The sequence below is a fragment of the Pleuronectes platessa genome, chromosome 2, assembly GCF_947347685.1.
Source record: "Pleuronectes platessa chromosome 2, fPlePla1.1, whole genome shotgun sequence".
NCBI classification, from domain to species: domain Eukaryota; kingdom Metazoa; phylum Chordata; class Actinopteri; order Pleuronectiformes; family Pleuronectidae; genus Pleuronectes; species Pleuronectes platessa.
The window spans coordinates 15,007,031-15,025,213 of NC_070627.1; the positions used below are offsets into that span (position 1 = coordinate 15,007,031).

At 41.5% G+C, this 18,183-nt stretch overlaps 2 protein-coding genes across 2 annotated transcripts; both read right to left on the reverse strand.

Moving 5' to 3' along the window:
- Positions 1-525: 525 nt before the first annotated feature.
- Positions 526-13,029, reverse strand: usp4 (ubiquitin specific peptidase 4 (proto-oncogene)). The gene is made up of 22 exons (XM_053431729.1): positions 12,853-13,029; positions 11,443-11,570; positions 11,190-11,320; positions 10,986-11,112; positions 10,691-10,836; positions 9,376-9,437; positions 9,105-9,251; positions 7,751-7,868; positions 7,476-7,649; positions 7,207-7,365; positions 6,633-6,857; positions 6,421-6,504; positions 6,220-6,314; positions 5,952-6,134; positions 5,394-5,626; positions 5,013-5,234; positions 4,857-4,927; positions 4,662-4,777; positions 4,417-4,566; positions 3,218-3,321; positions 2,772-2,860; positions 526-2,597 (listed from the first exon to the last, which is right to left on the reverse strand). The coding sequence occupies exons 1-22, from the start codon at positions 13,002-13,004 to the stop codon at positions 2,475-2,477; spliced, it is 3,039 nt and encodes a 1,012-aa protein (XP_053287704.1). The 5' UTR covers positions 13,005-13,029; the 3' UTR covers positions 526-2,474.
- A 975-nt stretch (positions 13,030-14,004) lies between these two features.
- emc3 (ER membrane protein complex subunit 3) lies at positions 14,005-17,957 on the reverse strand. Its single transcript, XM_053435737.1, has 9 exons — positions 17,743-17,957; positions 17,200-17,371; positions 17,062-17,119; positions 16,223-16,316; positions 15,792-15,896; positions 15,566-15,647; positions 15,357-15,436; positions 14,895-14,977; positions 14,005-14,814 (listed from the first exon to the last, which is right to left on the reverse strand). Exons 2-9 carry the CDS (start codon positions 17,352-17,354, stop codon positions 14,686-14,688), a joined length of 786 nt encoding a protein of 261 aa, XP_053291712.1. The 5' UTR covers positions 17,355-17,371; positions 17,743-17,957; the 3' UTR covers positions 14,005-14,685.
- Positions 17,958-18,183: the final 226 nt, after the last annotated feature.

The following is an 18,183-nucleotide window of genomic DNA, read 5'->3' on the forward strand; positions in this document are numbered from 1 at the left end:
GAACCTTTGTGCCAAATTTGAAATAATTCTCCTGAGCCGTTCCAAAAATAATATGTTCAACTGGCAAACACATTTTGTACTGTCATAATAGCCTCGACCTTTGTTCTGCAAATTCGTATCAGTTCATCCGCCACCCTGCAGCTTCTGTTTGCAACAGGCTCTCAGCACTTAGTAAGCATGTTTGATCACATTGGGGGGAACCACCCTTGTGCCGTCTTTTTTCCCTCCATAGCTTCCATAGATGGTTTGACACTTTTCTACGTGACCACCTGTGCTCTCTTGTACCGATGTCTGTGTTCTGTTCTTTTACTACATGAAGACATCCCCTGAAATGTCCGGCCACTAGCTGTCGGAGGCATAGAGGTATAAAGAAATCTGACATGTTTGGGGAATGATATTTATGAGTGTGTGCAATTTGGTGCAAATACAAATAAAAACCAGAATTCGACTGTTGAGCCTTGGCAGAAGTATGACCTGAGTGTCATTCTAGATTGTGTATGTAAATATTACAGACAAACCATCCTGTAGAGGCTTCCAGTCTTTATTGTACTTTGAATTCAAATAGCTCTGTTTAAAAACAAAAACTGTAGATATCGGCAATAAGATAAATATGACGACAAGAATTTATACACCTATTTAAAATAGTGTGATTATTTACATCTCTTCAGTTGTTTTTTTTTAGTTTGAATTACTGTCGCAATTTGAAAAAAAAAAAAAAAAGGACTAGCTGAACTTGAGTATTCAACTAAGTATTTCGTCATATTACAGATTTGATGTAAATCTTTATGGTCACAGGCATAGATGATTATCTTTACTTAGTCATCTGTGAACAAGAGGACGATGGCAAAGACCAACCAGCAAAGAGGGAATTTAAGAGGCCCAACATAACGACATACTGTTATGCAACCAAGTCCAGAGTTTCTGCCACACCACAAAAAATAGATCCAGAATCATTGGCCGAGTGAAAGTTGTTTCTATTATATACTCAGTTGACACAATCAAGACATTGATGATGACTGTTCTGAGGGTGATTGGGACAAATTTGTTTTTAAAAAGACTAAAGCTTAAACAAAGGGATTGATTTTCTTATTACTTAAAAACAGCTGAGTATTGTGCTAAGATCACTGGAAGGACAAGAATTTGCTCATAAATGGTGGAAGGTACTGCCCCCATCGGACGACACGTGTGGACTGATCCTCGTGACTAGGGGCAAGTTCAAGTTTCATGAATTAAGCACCACTTTTATTCTAGTTTATTTCGCTTCACTCAGTGTGCTTTGAAAATATCAAACATAGCCATTTCAATACAGAGCTGCATTAATGTACAAGACTAATAAGGACAAGCCGTTGCAAGTGAGCTAGGGGTCCGATCAGGCAGCAATTCAACTTAAAATTTGCTTAAAAAGACACATTAAAATCATCTGGTAGTGTATGACAGACCATAACGCTTTGCTAAGGCCAAACCATACAATTCTGTCATCATGTCTAGTTACACCAGAAGCAGGTAGATAAAGTACTCATGGAGAATTCAAAGTGCCTCCTATTAAGTCAGGTTGCAGGAATCAAAAGGCCGCGTTTGCATTGTGATTACAAAAAGAAGGAAATAAAAATTGTTAGCAGGGTAAAATTCCTCTCACAAGTTTAGGGTCCAAGAGACAGCAGGGCCCCATGCTGTGCGTCAAGAAAAAGAAAAAGGAAAAAATACAAAGATGGCCGATCAAGAAGCTCCTGCCACAAGACCCAGATCTTGAAAACCCTGAAATGAGACATCCCCTCTGTGGCTTTTTTTGATTGCAAAACAGACCTAGTACACTGAGAGCACAACTACCGCAGCTGGTCTGCAGCAAGCAGGGTCCCCCTCAGTACTCCACTCCACACAGGTGCCGCAAGCTCACAGGAATTCTTTCAACAATAGCCTGATAATATTGTCCTGTTTGCACATCACACTATTAGAGCTTGTCTTAACCTCAGCATAGTGAGATCGTCAGATAATTCCAGGCACACTGCCAGTTATCCTGCTAATGTCTTACAAGTTGGTACAATTTTATCATAAATAACTTGGAACACTTTGGTTGAAACAAGATGAGCATTTGGCTTTTCTTTTTTTTATATATTTCTGACTGTTGTAGAGGGCAACAGAAAAATGTGTTTATCTATGCATTTGAGGGCACTTCTAACATTCTGTTCATCCAGTGAGAAAATTCTATATCCATTTATAATCCTCTTAGTTCCAGACTAGTAAACCATGTTCAGAAAACAGCAGGCCACCCACTGTGAGGAGGAAGTCTCTCGGGTCAATCTTCTGACAAGGCTGTTGGCTCTAGTTTGACAACATACAAGACAAAAATCAAATACAGGGAAGGTGGGGTTAATAACGTTAAGTCTGTGGAGTCCTCTGTCACTAAAGTAGCGTTGTGTGTCTGCGTCCAAGTGTCTGTATGCGTTTCAGTGCGTGTCCCTGTGAGTCAGGGCTCCTCAATTTGTGTCCATGTGGTCTTCTGCGGCTTCGGGGGCTCCTCCCAGCGAGGCCGAAGGTTGAGGTTTGGAAGGGGCTTCCTCGTCTCTGCGCTGATAGAAGAGCACGTAGGCTGCTTTTGTCTGCAAAAGTAGAACAGGGATAGGGTTACCTACAAAAACAGACACTCGACACCTCGGACAGAAAGCAAGGAAGGCCTAGGACTTCGCTATCAAACATCAGTCATTGGATAAAACCAAAAAATTACTGTATCTCTCTGAGGGTATACAACTATAGGGCATAGAGTCAAAACCCACCACAATCTGGTCCTCCGAGGCAGACGAGACGCTGCTGTCATCAAAGTAGTACCACTTTCCATCCACTTTATTCTTGCCGTATGCCGTGTCTGTCAGACAGAAGGAAGTCAGTGTTAACAAACAGCTATTCAAGCTATTTGTTTTCCCAGGGAGGAAACAAATCTTATCAGACCAGTTCCTATGAATGGATTCAAGTCTGTAAGCAACAATCAGGCACTTCATGTCTTAGAATTTAACAATGTTAGTTCATTCAGCTCCCATCTGTTGACATACTGTGTGTGTGTGTGTGTGTGTGCGTGTGTTTGGGACTGAACAAACCACAGTGGTACAAGAACTAGCATGTGCGATGTGAACAGTATTTTGGTGAAGAGTTAAATTATTTTCACAAAGTGTTATTGAATCATTAAAAAATGACAAGAGATTTTAAGAAATCAACAGTGACTTACAGTGACCCCCTCCCATTCCTCCATAGTGGTTTGACACAGCAATTAGGTCATATATGTAAGGTCCGGCCTTAGGGTCACACACAAACTCTGACATGTTCAGATCCCTGTCAAAGGAGGAAAAAAAAAACAATAACATTAAAAAAAAATCTTAATCTCAGTATATCCCAGAAAAACAGCAGATTAATAGATTCCTGATGAGCGAAACCTAAATGCGGGAAAACAGGATTTGGGCCTATATTTACAGCACTCCTTAGTAAGCATGAGTCAGCCTTTTTAAAACAAGTGTTGAGTTACATTTTCTCTGCTTCCCGGTTTCTATTGGATCAAGTTCCTCAATGTTAGTCAATATGTGCCTCACGAAGAGCCACGAGTAACACACGTAGCTGTTAGCTGCCACATAATCCTAAAGCAACTTCTCCATTTTTTAAACAGAGGAATTTGTTCTGTCCGAACTGAAAATAAAACAGGTTAATGACTCAGAGTTTAGAAGGTGTATAAGTTACACAACAGCAACAGATAAGGACAGCGAGAACACAGCTCAAATTGTTCTTTGGTGTGTGGTGTAACATCTGAGTCAAGAGTCCATTTAGAAAGGACAATAGTTCATGAGCCATTGCTTCTGTTTAGTTTACGACTATAGCGCCCTCTTGTGTAAAAGTCAAACTGATACAAAAGCGATTTTCAGTTCTTTTCGAACTCATTGACAAAACAAGATGTTAATTTGTTGTGAAAGTTTATAAATCACACAAACAGCATTTATATATTTTCCTGTTCCACCATTACACCAGTCTGTTTAATCGGTGCAAATGCAAATTATAAAAAGGCAGAATTTTCATGAGGATTTCTTTTTCACTTTCCTTGACTATGAATTTTTTTTATATAATTGTAAAATTTGTTATGAAGTAGAATACTTCATAACAAATTTTCATTTGTAAAACCCCTGGCTGCCAATAAGATGCAGAATGAAAAGTAAATAATTTAGGTCATCATAGCACTTAGAAAAGTCATGAGTAGGATTGTTGAGTCTTGTTCTACAAAAGTTGTTGCTAGGTGAAATATCAATTAGGCAAATATCGAAACACCTCGGATTTAATATTTGTTTCTGAAGCTGGTGATTGAATTGCAAGAGTTGCATAGTGTCAATGCCACATGTTTCAAGTCCCTCGATTAATGGTAAATAAGAAATCCTGTTGTCATACCTAATGGGGAAGTCCACCACTGTGTCCAGCTTATCCCGCCAACACCGGTTGTAGGAGAAACGCTTTAGGTGAACAACCAGAATCTGAGGCAGCGACCATAGGTCAAACTTTTTTGTGGCCTGCTGATGCTTCTTACATGTGGGACAATACCTGCATGAGAAAGGGTGATTTTATATGACAATACTGGTTAGAATAATCCCGGGTTGACACTGAATTTTAAAGTAGTGCGAGTTGTGAATCATTACCATGGATCATGTTCTCCGAGTGTCTCCATGGTTGTAAAGAGCTCGATGCACTCCCTCAGAGCCACGGTGGCTTTCTTTTTCTGGGGCTGAAGCATGCTCTCGTGCTTCTCGTAGGCCTGCACACAATATGTACACAAACGTAAATAGACTGCATGTTCTCTCACATGACTGAGTGATGAATTTCAACCAACTGACCTCTGCTTCCTGTTCATCGTAACACAGTTTCTTTGACTCTGTGTCCCAGTCAATCGCCACCGTGGAATGTGCTGCAGAGGAGGGAGGAGCTGTGTCAACGCAAAGTGGCTTGAAATTAACATTTAAAATGCAATAAATCAAATGATTAACACTCACGATTGAGTTTGAGGACATTGCCATCGCAAGGCAGTGGGCTGATGTTGGCGGTTCCGTAAGAGTTGACTATGCTGAAAGTGAAGAGCTTGGCCGGTGAAGTGCACACCTTGGCTGCATCTCCTTTAGACCCGTTTTCCAGGTCAGAGGTCTCCTCTTCCTCCTCTTCAGACTGGCCATTCTCCGGCTCTGGGCTCACCTGGTGGTCCATGGCCTCCTCCTCAGCTAGACAGACAAACATGAAATCTCATCATCTGCAAAACTCTTTTCAAGGCAGACTTTTTCAGTATTCTTGGTTAAAATCAATAGCAACATATTTTTAAGTAGAATGGCTACCTTATCAATATTTGAATAACCTGGTAACAGATAACATTAGCTGCTTACCATCATACAGCCCATTAGTCTCGTTGCAGTTCCCTGAGTGGTTGCTGCCGTTGCTAGAGCTGGCACTGCAGGAGGCTCCGTCCGACAGGGGGCTGCCACAGCCGCCCAGGCCAGCATTGAGACCAGACGATGTAGAACATTCAGCAGCCTGACTGCTGCTGGAGCAGGTGGCTGAGGCAGAGGCGGAGGCCCTACTTTCAGTACTTGGGCTCTGGGACCGTTTTACATAGCGCCTGCAGGGTGGGAGGAACCAGTGAAAATAAATTACAGGACAGCAGTCTAAAGCAAATATGGGGAAAAACTTGCATGGCATGTATCTGTGAGAAAGTTCCTTGGTGCTCTTGTCATGTCAATTTCAGCTTTGAAGTGTTTCTTTCTGTGATTACATCACCGCATTTACTTGAATATGGCTACAAAAACGACTATAGTGATTATATCTGCCTTTGCTCTGATCCCTGCCATTTCTTTCAAACTCATCTCATCACACTGGCTCTACACAGACTGTCACTGCACTGTAATGTATTTTAATTCCTTATTATCCTAAAACTTGGTTCTTACCCAATTCTCTCTAGGATCTTGTCATATAGAACATCTGCTATGAGGTTGTGTCTGGGCACGGTGATGAGTAAAGGCTGGCCAAACAGCATGGTGCTTGTGGAGCTTCCAGCATGCTTAGTGTGGTGCTCCCTGAAATATACAGGCAGGTTCATCCTCTCACTGTTCTCCTCCTGTACCTCATACCTGCAGAGAACATAAACATGTACATTACACACATATAGAACAGTGACTTCAGACTTCTCATCTTTTCATCGACAGCAGGACTTACACAAAGATGTCGTCCTTTTCCATGATCTGGTTGAGGCCATCATCCCGTCGATAGATTTTATGGAACCTGTGATTGTAAACATCCGCCACCACCATCTAAAAGGAAAAGGGAATTGTAAAGTTTTCAAGCCAAATAAATAAAGCTGAAAGTATAAAGACCGTTGGCCTTTTTTCTGGTGGTACAAAACAATAATCTTCTCACATTTTCTGAAGGGATGCCGCAAAGTTTGGACAAGGCGCTGCACAGGTCTGTCACTGTACCCAGCTTGGGGACCACCACTCGATACTGCCAAACAAAAAAAACAAAATGATCTTAGTCATAAAGGCTTGAATTTTTAGTCATCCAAGAACTAGAAGTTAACAATTCTGTTCTTAGTTGGTATTAATTACTAATTAAGTCTGTTTTCGACTCACCTGCGTGGGTTGAGACTGAGGATCTGATCGCACCAGGAAAACCTCCATGGTGCGGTCCTTCTTCATCGGCAGAGGCAGTGTGAGGTAGCAGAATGGGTCGAAGGTGACGGACACCTTGGAGCACTCTGGGCACACCAAAGTAGATTTGAAGAGGCCATGGAAAATATCAACAATGATGGAGTCATTGCGTAAACGGTGGTTTGTCCAGGCTTCCTTGGCAACGATCTGTAATTACACAACCAGAGGAGAAAAGAGGTCAACACACGCTTTTCACAAACTGAATACAAGATGAGTAAAGCATTCAACTGGATAATGTAAAATAGCCATGTACATTAATTATTCCAACTTTTTTGTTTTTCTGTTATGATAAACATTGTTTGTCTCCATAATGTGGAATTTCAAAAGATATTTGTTATGCTATGTCTAGCTGTGAGTCATTTTTTTAAATTTATAACTCCAAACACAGCTAAACCAGGTGTGCTGTGCATATTGATATTTGCATGGTATCATATTCCATCTTCGGAGTGGTTTTTAGACAGAATGCTCATGAAAAAGTATACCCTATGTACTGTACCTCATCTTGACGGCCCTCTGCATCCTTCACGGCCAGATAAGGCTTCTTCTTGACACGGTTCAGATCTTCGTGGAGCCCGTCTAACAGGAAGGCCAACAGCTCCTGTGAGTCCTGCTGCTGGTAGCCTGAAAACTGGGGGGCGAAGCGTCCGACCTGGGTCTGGAAATAGAAAAAAGTTGGTTTTGTCACTCGTCTGCAGCTTCCAGATTATTATTTGATAATATTAAATATACATCCACTTAAAAAAAAGTTTATGTCACATCACTTACTTTGAAGGTACGTGGGGCCACGTAGCTGCTGCGACTCATCCACATCTGCTTTACTAGATCAGCGTAAGCCTCGGCTATCTCGCCTCTCATTCCCAGAGGATTCTCTCGGTTAATCTCTGCCTCGTACTGGTCGTTGAGGAAGTACTCCGTGAGTGGGGATGCGTTGCTCAGGCACTGCAGGAATGGAAGAGAAAAATATGAACATATAAGCGTAATACTAGAAAATATTACTGTCTCTCTCAGAATGGAATTTATGACTGTAGCAGTTTTTTTACCTGGAGGGCAGAGTTCATGAAGCATGTGTTGCCTAAATTACTGAGACCACACAGTCCGGGCTGTGACTGGGACTCTCTGTAGTTGTAGGAGGAGCTGTAGGAATTGTAGCTGCCCAATCTGTTGGAGGAGCAGAACGGTTACAGTCAGTGATGTGATGAAGCACTGAATACAGGCAGTCAAATCTGGTATATATCAGATTAAATCATACATACAGAGTTTCTCCAGTGTTGCACATTCATACCCTCGCCTATGGCAGACTACGACAGCCATGATCAGTTTTTTGCCACTAAAGTTTTACACTTCTTATACCTATCTTTAAGTTAATGTTTTGTTCTGTTGCTTCATTGTTGACAGTTTTACTTATTACCTAACCAAAAGAGGTCTCTATAAAATAATTCCATCATATTTATCATCTTTTATTTTTGATTTAATATCAAACTGTCTATAGCATGCACAAATACACACACACAAAAAAATTATGAAATTCATTTTTGCTTAGACTGCAGTTCAAATTTGATGGTAAAAAGGATATTTGAAGCGAGGTGGTTGGAGGGAAACTTTAAAGCCTGTCATTTCACCAAGTCAACATTTGATTCAATTCATTAAGTCACTTGTGCAATTAAATCCTGTTTCCCAACAGAATTTGATGTCTTGTATCTGGAAACACTATTAATGTGACAAACCTTATGCTAACAAATCTTTACCTGTACAGAGTTTACAGACTACGACGCCTTAGAAGTAGAATAAAGTATGGTATTGGATGAAGATATGACAGAATAAATGTGAAACTCTGTATACACCCTTTCTGATTTAATAACGCAACAGTCTATTAATTTGTCCACAACCCCACTTAAGCTAGGAGTCGAATTTCACCAAGCACAAATGCCAGCACCTTTAGTGCTTTTTTCAGTCTTATCCTATAATGGGCCCATGCTGCTACAAAACAGTAACATTGTGTTCTTTCAGTACATGTTCCTCACCGTGCAAAAAGATTAAAACTATGCTGATACAGCACCAATTGTATCACATACCAGTCTGCTTTCAAACAGTTGCACACATGCACTTGTTTTCAGGAGACACAAAATGTGACAGCAAACAAAACTCGCACTAGACGAAAATTTATTTGCTACAGAAAGCTGTAAATGATAGCTATAAAAAAAAAAAAAAAAAAAGAGTATCTAATGAGATAATGACAAATTATATTATGAATAGAGTTTCAGCAAAGATTACACTATATAACGAAGGTCTGTTGGGACTCAACCAGGCTGAATGTTTAAACTCCTCTACAGCACCACTGCATGAGACAATCCATGAGGACAAACAAACATTGACATGAGGGAATAAAACTCTTGCCTGTTGCCAGATGAGGTGCTGTTATTGAGCGTATATTCAGGGCTACAGCTGCTGTCTCCGTTGGCTACTGTTGACGAGATACTGGCCGATGAGTTCGAGGAGAGTTTTGGGGAGGTAGTAAAGTTCCTAGATGGGGTTGTACTGGATCTGGTGAGGAGAAGCACGTTTCACAAAAGAACTTCAACACCTTTTAAACAGGGTAAATGTGAATGTAATGTACAGCATCTCTTTTCCTGAATGAAAAGAAAACAATTACAAGGTATGGGCTTACTTGGGATGGGAGGCTTGTCTGGGCCACGTGCCATCTTCATTCTTGCGCTCAATCACAAGCACCTGTGGGAACACAACTTAGTAAGAGCCAAGCTGGCACAACTGACCTTCATATGCAACTGCATACCAGGCTTGAAATGAATACTTTACATGTGCCAGTAAACTTTGGTTCATGGCTTCTTTACTAGAACAAAGTTATTGCTTGAACAGGAACATGAATGTACTCCGATTCAATAATAGTCAACAGTAGTAGTTATTAGCTTCCTTTTGTGTGGCCTCTTTACTCTACCTATTCTTCTCTATTTATAAACTCAGACCTTACAGGAAGTGAGCAGGTACGATTTAGGAACTACTTTGTTACACACAAAGCAGGACATATTTACTCAATGATGTGATAATCTGATGTTGCTAGTAAACAATATCTACGAAGTACCATTAAGCAGTTACAGGGTGCCTTACAAGTTAAAAAGAAAATTGAAGGCAAACAATCGGAAACAAATGTTCGAGTGGTTATATATATACGTGTGTGTGTGTGTGCAAATAATGTTTTAAAGTATGATTTGGGGCTAAAACATTAGTTTGCATAATTGCTCAACAGTTAAAATTATTATATGAACTCTAGGATATTGTAATTGTGCCTCAATTCATTTTGTTAAACAGTGAAAACTACGCTCCGCTCTCTGCTTGGCAGGATGCAACCTTTCAGCTGAGTGTGCGCACATAGACACACATAGCATGTGAGGGCGGGATGAGACAGACAGGCTCATTTCTCTGTCATCATGCTCACATCGTTTGGACGCAAAGGCCAGAGGTTGTAAAATACACATGTGTTGCGACTAACATCTTTGTCATCAAAACTATTTTTATTAGAATCCAAAAATATATATAATAAACTAGCCAGTTGTACTTCAATTATTAATGAGCTGTTAGAGCGGCAGGCAGCACTTACAGAAAGCTTAGTTTCTCGTTCTGTCACCAAGCCCCGCCCCTAATTTATGTAAGGGGTTTAAAACAACATTTACAACACCATACACTATTCCATTATTCTTCAAATACACCACCTTAAACTTTGGTCACAAGAATTACCATTCACTTGAAACATAATCCATCCACTTGTATATGCATGTTATCACATGAGTCTAATGCACTGTAATGCATTAGACTCCTGTTATTTTGTACTATGTCTGCATATGAATTATGTATGCACATCGAGTACCCGTATGCGACTGGGCTGTGGTGCTCTTTCAAAGAAATGAGGCAGAAAGAAAGTCTATCAGGGATCTGATGGTGATTTGAATAATAGAGCTCTACAGTACCTGCCCCTGGAAGAGACCAGCGTCCTGTACAGTGCTGTCTGGCTTGTTCAGCTGCTCATAGGTGTTGCTCATGTATTTGTTCCAGAGTCGTGTCTCCTTCTCTGATGGGATATGGAACAGCATCCTCATCTCCTTCTCTATAGTATCTGAGAAGAGGGGATTTGGAAGACTCTGCTTATCATCCTTCACAACTCTGACACAAAACATAGTCAATGACTGAAAGTGTAACGGATCTCCAGTGTGTAGGCAGCCATCTTTTTGGTTATTTTTAAAGCAAACTCATGTAGACGCTCACCTATAGTATCAGCTTTACTGAAATGGCGTGTGACCAGATTGTCCATGTTGTCATTCTCACACAGATTCAGCTCCAACAGATAGACCTCCACCTTACAGTGCTTGACAAACATGCCATGCTCAACCACCTTGAAAATAAAGAAGGACATTTAGGAGCACCATACATAAGTGTTTGCTGAAATAAAAACATCTTCAGTAGCCTTACCTTCCTGGCGATGGGTCTCTGACACTCAAGGCAGGCGTACCAGCCAACAAGCTTATTCCATGCCTCAGTGGGTACAAGGACATAGTCCAACTCATCTATAAGGTGCTCTTTCAGGGTCTGAGTCTCCTGGTCTTTAAAGGGAAAAAGATACACAATGATGACAACAGACAGACAAAACAGTTATTTTAATCTCTTGGTGTGGTTTGTCTTCTAAACATTAACTTCAAATATTCTTTAAAATTTACAGTTTTACCTGAAAACAGCCCTGAGTTATCAATTGGTCCTGGATAGAGGCTTCGCTCGCCAACATTGTACATGTCCCAGCTGTCAAATCCCACATACTTCTTCCATTGTTTGAACCACCGGCTGTCTATTAGATACCTAAAACAATCAAGCAGGTAACCATGAATGAGAGACATATCATACTTTGATAATTTACCTTGACTGTTCGGTCATCTGGTAATTGTAGGATATATATAGCAGGGACAAAAAAAGGTCAAAGGAGGATACAAATGCAGGAGGCTTGGAGAGCCTGCACTCAGGCTTGTACCAACCCGGGACATTATGCAACAGCAAATTGCCTTGGCATTTGCAGATATAGTAACTGCGAGCTAGTTTGACTTAATCTCATCACAAGGGCGAATCTCCTTTAGTTAATAGGCTTGCTAGCAAGTATTTACATAGTGAGAAGTTGTGTCAGAATTTATGTAACAGCCACAAATGTGACATGTCTCAATCACAGTAATGATCTTCACCATTTGACCTGAGGTTGATTCACCCAAGCTATACAACAGTGTCAGTGGTGCTTGTGGAAACTATGTGCCAGCATGAATACCAGAGGCTGGTATTTCATTTAATGAAACACCATCTATAAACAGTACTCACTAAATTCTCTATAAATGTAAACATGTTAGCTGGATAGCTTTTAGCCTTGTTGACAGATCCAACCGCTATGGTCGCGTCTTCCTCTGATGCCTGCTTCTATCAACAAAGCCAAGTGAAATGTTAATTATTAATCATACTTTTCTCTCATGTAATATAGATTTGCTGAGATGAAGTCTATGGGATGTATCTAGCTGCATTGTGCCCGGGCCTACGTGTTTTTTTACCTTAATTCATATTGGCTAACATGTCGAAATACTTCAACTATCATATCACTGCAGGCAAGGAAAGCCGTGCCATAATATCCCTGTCATCCAGCTCAGTTTCTGCTAACTAACCTAGCTACGAGACGGTCTGACCAGCAGGAGCGTCCACCACCTGAATCCAGGGCCTATCTTACCAGCCGACTGGCCCCACATCAACTCACGTCAGCTAACTTGTCACAAAACAGGCATTAACGTTAAGTAGATGAGCTAGTTAGTTAGCCTTATTAGTTTGGTTGTTAGAGACCGATGCTAATAGCCGCTACCACAGGCACCAGTCTTAGCAGATAAATTACAAAGCCGGATTAGAACTGGTGAAGTTAGCAACTAGCATGCTAACTTGTTAAACATTAGCTGCCCAAAATATCACCATCCCAACAGCTTCCGTTGTCAGACTTGGGTGTCGTTAGCCTACCAGCTTTAGCATGCTAGCATTTCCTGTTCATCCCCGGGCTAACGTGAGCTAGCTGACGCCGCCTGAAAACACCCAGGAAACGTCTGCCGGTGCGGGTTCTTACCACTCGTCGCCCTTTCGGAGAGTCGTTTTCAGTAGGGAGCCAATGGTCTGTTTCTGGCATTCTGTTGACGGGGTTGGCATTTGAGCTGCTACCGGCTCCGAGTCCGAGTCTGCCGCGCCGCCCGACTCGGGTCCGCCTCCCTCGGCCATCATGCAGCGAATGTGCCGGTATCGTGAGCGCGCGCAGGCAGAGAAGCACTCGGGCGAGCTTCAAAGAGGCGCTGTTCACGGGAAGCGTCCTTCTTCTACGGTCAATACACGGTCGACCAGAGCCACTCATGCACTCCAGTGACAACGCTCCGTCATCGGTCACTACAGGCCAGTCACCACCAGTCCCAATCCTTCACTACCAAATTTATTTAAAACCAATACTAAAAAATCCCTCTTGCCAAGAAATGTGAATGTTTGCCTAGTGCTTGCTGCCGGCTCGAGAGAGACCAAAAAGCTGCATGATCCAGATCCAAGCCCTTGGGAGCCATCAAAGCTTGAATACATCAGAGGAATCGTTCCTGGCTAAACACAGGAAAAAAGACTTTGCCAAACGCATGGATATCTCTATTGGTTCGAGTTAGGAACAGGGACCGTGGGAGCGAGTTAGAAAAGTTTGACTGATTTGCCGCCCCCCAATTAGAAGTAAAAACTAAAAAAATGGATTGTCGAAAGTATAGCTCTGTTGGATTTCATTGTGACAGTTATGCGAAGCTGACAAGTTTGCCTACGTTTTGATCTAAAAATCGTGTATGGCAACCTCCATTTGTAGATTTGAGATCAGTTAAGGCACATAAAAAGTAGCTGAGAATCAGTCCTGCTACACTCTCACTCTAAATGGGCGAGAGGCATTGCCTCCCATTAATTCTCCCCCACTGTTTTTGGTGTTTTTCGAGTAAACAGTTTGGCGAATGTCTTAGGAGGGGATAGAATATCATTCCAGACCGAGCCGCACGTTTGGATGTATTCTTTTGGGGCCGAAAATTACATACGGAAGGAGAATAACAAGTCAAATAATGTTTACAGAATAGTAATATATGGCCAATGCATTGCATGCACAGGCACACATAAGAAATAACAATTGCATGTGTATGTGTGTGCACTTACATGTACATATGGTGTGTATTGCAGCTTATTAATGGGCATTAAGTCAACACAAACGGTATACTTTACAAACACAGTGAGGTTTACTTTACAAAATAAGCAATCTACATAGTTTCAAAAACAATATTCCAATCACACAAGCATATTCGCTGGCAAAACCTAATCAATTCTGTGTCTCCTTCGAATGTTAGGGCGGCTGACACAGAACAGCTCTATCTAGGATCTAACAAAAGTAGTTTTTCAAGATTGTTTATAACTAAACATCACACACCTTAAATGTCATTGTATCCTACTGTTTTAAAACATGACCAAACATATGAATATGGAGACAGCTTATCTGGCTTCGCATGATATAAGAAAAAAATGAAGCACTGGGTAGTTCACATTCTATTACCTAATGGCACTATGATGGCATACAGTTAGGGGCTAAAAGTAATGCATTTTAATTAGCAAAAGCAACTTAGTTTGTCCCAAATGTTTCTCCTTAGAAGAGAAAAACTAAGCAATGCTTTCAATATGCATGAGACAGCAGCAGAACCAGTGTATTTTAAGTCATTTGAAATATTTCATGGACAGTAATGAAAAGGTAACACATGTGAAAAGACAAGGACCACACATATGTGAATGTAAACTTTGCATAACATGAAGGGATTTGTCCCCCTTCTCCCTCTTTAGCCAAACAGCAAATTCCTGCAATGATCAAAATTGAAATTGAAGGCTCAGAGTAAAGTTGACCCGGACATCAGAAGATCCCGCTCGGCAGCTCCTTGCTAAAGATGCCATCAAAGTCCAGCTCCCTGCTCATCAGATCCTCCTCAACACTCTCCAGCGCCCACTGATGGTCAGTCAGTTCCAGAGCCTCCCACTCAGCCTGAAATCAAGACGAGCATCATGAACTGAGCAAACCACACCCTCAGTAACTAATGATGCAGACTCAACTATATACTGTACCTTAAAGGCTTTATTTGTATCTGCAGGCATGGCCATGGCTGCTCCACTCATCTGCTCCTGCATGATCCTCGACTGATCTGCACCTGGAGGAATTGCAACGCACATAAAAAAACAGTGACTGGAGATGAAAAGTAATAATCAGAATGAAAACCTCATTCACCAAACATGGGGATACATTTTTTTGACAAACATCACTGAGTAAACGGGGTATAATAAGCCATTGTTTTAATGCTCAAATTCCTTAACATAGTATAATAATTATGAAAATGGTTGGAGCGTCCATGAACAATATTATTGAGTGGGAGTGAATCAAATAAGTAATTTTAGTATAACACAGTTCGTATTACTTCAGAACCCTTTGAGAAGTAGTAGAGTAGATACATTATTATGTCATCATCCAACTTAAAAATCTGATCTAAATATAAAATACATCAAATGAATCTGAAAAATAGCCCAAATTACCATTATCTTGGCCTAGAATTAACGAGTACATGCTTCGTAGTCCAAACACGTTCAGGAAATACCACGATGCTGAGCTCACCCTGGAGGACAGATGCACACAGAATAAATCACATCAAATGACAAGGTCCCACACTAATATTCAGAGATTAATATATCACAATAATACAGTATAATATATATTTTTAGTAGATCTTGTTTTATTAGTTTACCAGGATGCATCCAGTGAGAGCAGCTCTATTCCTTGCTGCAGCATGGGCTTGAAGCGCAGGGTGAGAGGGAAGGGGACCTTAGCTGCATGAAGGAGAGAAAAGAAAGATCTCAATGTAGAAGTTACACAAATCATATATCATATGCTAGCGTCACAAACATTTGTTTTTGCGAATACCCCATTTTGCACAATAAGATATGAGATCTGAGATGGAGCAAGGTCATTACTTGTTACAAATCCTGAAAAGGTCCAGTTGATCCAGCCTCCAATGAGGATCATGGGAAGCACATTGGTGACATTGCCCTTCATCATGTCGGTCAGCATGCTGGGATCTTTGAACAGATGCAATGAACAACAAATTTAGATGTGCTGTACATAATTATTACTATTCAAATATGGGAACAAAATAATTACAGGAATAAGAAGGTGATTTAAGTCAAATAAAATACTTTTTTCTCCTTAGGTAACCATGAAATTCCGTTACTCTATTCTTTTTACAGGCTGCCAAAGAGGAACCTTTCAGTCTTACTTAGAATACCACCATTATTATTACACGTTTTAATATACACATGTTAATTCAAAATGAGCTCCTGTTTGAAATATGACTGTGGGTTATAGTACTGAAGAATGTATCCTGTACTTTACTGAAAATATGTACCTGTCATTGGAGAGGGTGGAACAACCTTTCTTTTGGTCTTCTTGAAAAATCCATCTTCTTGATTGTTGAAGTAGAACTTCCTCATCAAAAAGGACTAAAAGAAAGAGAGATCTTCAGTAACACTGTTCCTGGAGTTGTAAGGAATACATGCGAAGGCCAGGTGTTTTATATTTTGTGTATTTTGTATATTTTAAATGGTAATTTATAAATAAGCTGGAGACTGTGAAGAGAAGAAGTAATTCGATAGAGAACAAAACGTATAGGTCATTCTGTGTCAAATCATCACACTTTTGGGCCACATCGTCATAGATGAAGATGATGAAATTCAGCAGGGGACTCTGTAACTTTGACTGGTCTCCCTTAACTGTGATCCAAGAAAGACGTTCAGCTCCATATATTTCTCATATGACCAAATGAGCATGCAGGGTTTCGTTAAGATCGGTGAAGGTGCGGGTTAAAAGTGTGATGACTTGTATTGTGCCACTACGGTTATGTTGTGGTTTTCCTCTGCGTTTTTTTTTTGTCTGTCTGTCTGTTAGATGGCAGGAGTACACAAAACTTCGACAGATTACCACAGAATTTTGAGCCCATTAAATCTTTGGTGGATATCTGGGGGCAGATCCAGGATTTCCCCCCCACTTTCTTTAGCATTTTTTAAACATTTGCCTTGATTTGCCAGAGAATAATTCATGTTTAAGGGACTGATATTTATTAGTGTGCAAGATTCTAATAAAAGTCCGGCCCTACTGATTTTAAATCTGGTTTCATGAGGAGCTGTTACCAGAAGTTTGACATGGAATAACCTCTAAGACACAACATAAATAAATTTAGATCCCTACCTGTTTGGGAATGTATTTTCCATTTTCTCGGAGGATTCTGCTCCGTATAAGGACCTGACTGGAGAGATTTGGGGGGGAGAGACACTTTTAAATGAGTTGGCTCGAGCTGAATCCCCCTCACAATGAAACATGACGTACCTGTCAGAAACCTGCTCTAATGTCAGCTTCTTGTCGCTCTGAAGGAGGATGGACACGTAGTGCCGAATCACCCCGACCAGGAAAGTGATGAAGACAATGGGCAACACCACCCACAGTCGGATGTTGGAGTCCAACAGAAGCTCCGGCTCCGCCATTCAGCCTGGCAGCAAAACTGAGGAGGACGCAGACCCACACTTTCATCAAGTTCAACCCGGCCTCAACATTACTTCCTGTTCAGATTAACGTCAGGCATTTGGTGGGTGACGGTTTAATAAAGAATGAAGGAGCATTAGCTACGACTGAGCCTCCTCTGAGCTGCACCTTGCTGTCAGTCCGCTTAGCTAGCTAGCTAACAGCGTCATAACGGCACCGCTAAGTGTCAAGCTAACGAACACGAGCTCCATCTGACAAATAGAGACTACCTGTTATTTTAAAAAATAAACCCAGAATCAATGGAGGTATGGAACTACACAAAGCTGTTAACTCGCCAAATTGAACGTTAGCTAGTTAGTTAGCTAGCTGGCTGGCTGGCTGACTGGCTACCTTCCTCTTGATGCCCGGGTCACACAGTTCGGCTGGTGGGAGCTGGCGGTGTCCTCTCAGCGCAGTGACCGCCACTTGCAGCGTTTCTTCCCCCGCGACGAGAGACGTGAACCATGCGCAACGCGAGCTGGTCAGATCCACCGAACAGGCTCTTTCACCGGTCCCGTCCTCTGCCGCTCCGCTGTTGTCTCCGGGGATGAGAGCAGATTTCTGCTTCTACTGCTCATTCCTCATCGATCACGCTGGGACTGCAGCGCCGCCCCGTGGTGATGGAGGAGGCATCCCTGGGAGCAGCGGTGGTCGGAGCAGGAGAGCAGGTGATCCGTGATGCTTGAGGCTGGGGCCGAACACCGCACAGCTCGTGTCGGTATTGGGACGAACGGATATACAAAAGGGCAATTTTAAAATGCAAAAATTTAAGAATATCTATTGCAATTGTTC

What these genes read in the sequence shown, in the direction of transcription:
- usp4 (XM_053431729.1), bottom strand. Translation starts at nt 13,004, where the DNA reads ATGATGGCCGAGGGAGGCGGACCCGAGTCGGGCGGCGCGGCAGACTCG. An exon ending in CTCCGAAAGGGCGACGAGTG is followed by an intron (nt 11,571 to 12,852) that starts GTAAGAACCCGC and finishes TGATTGTTTTAG; the next exon opens with GTATCTAATAGACAGCCGGT. An exon ending in AGGAATGGGAGGGGGTCACT is followed by an intron (nt 2,861 to 3,217) that starts GTAAGTCACTGT and finishes TCTGTCTGACAG; the next exon opens with ACACGGCATACGGCAAGAAT.
- emc3 (XM_053435737.1), bottom strand. Translation starts at nt 17,354, where the DNA reads ATGGCGGAGCCGGAGCTTCTGTTGGACTCCAACATCCGACTGTGGGTG. An exon ending in TTAGAGCAGGTTTCTGACAG is followed by an intron (nt 17,120 to 17,199) that starts GTACGTCATGTT and finishes AAATCTCTCCAG; the next exon opens with TCAGGTCCTTATACGGAGCA. An exon ending in ATACAAATAAAGCCTTTAAG is followed by an intron (nt 14,815 to 14,894) that starts GTACAGTATATA and finishes TCTTGATTTCAG; the next exon opens with GCTGAGTGGGAGGCTCTGGA.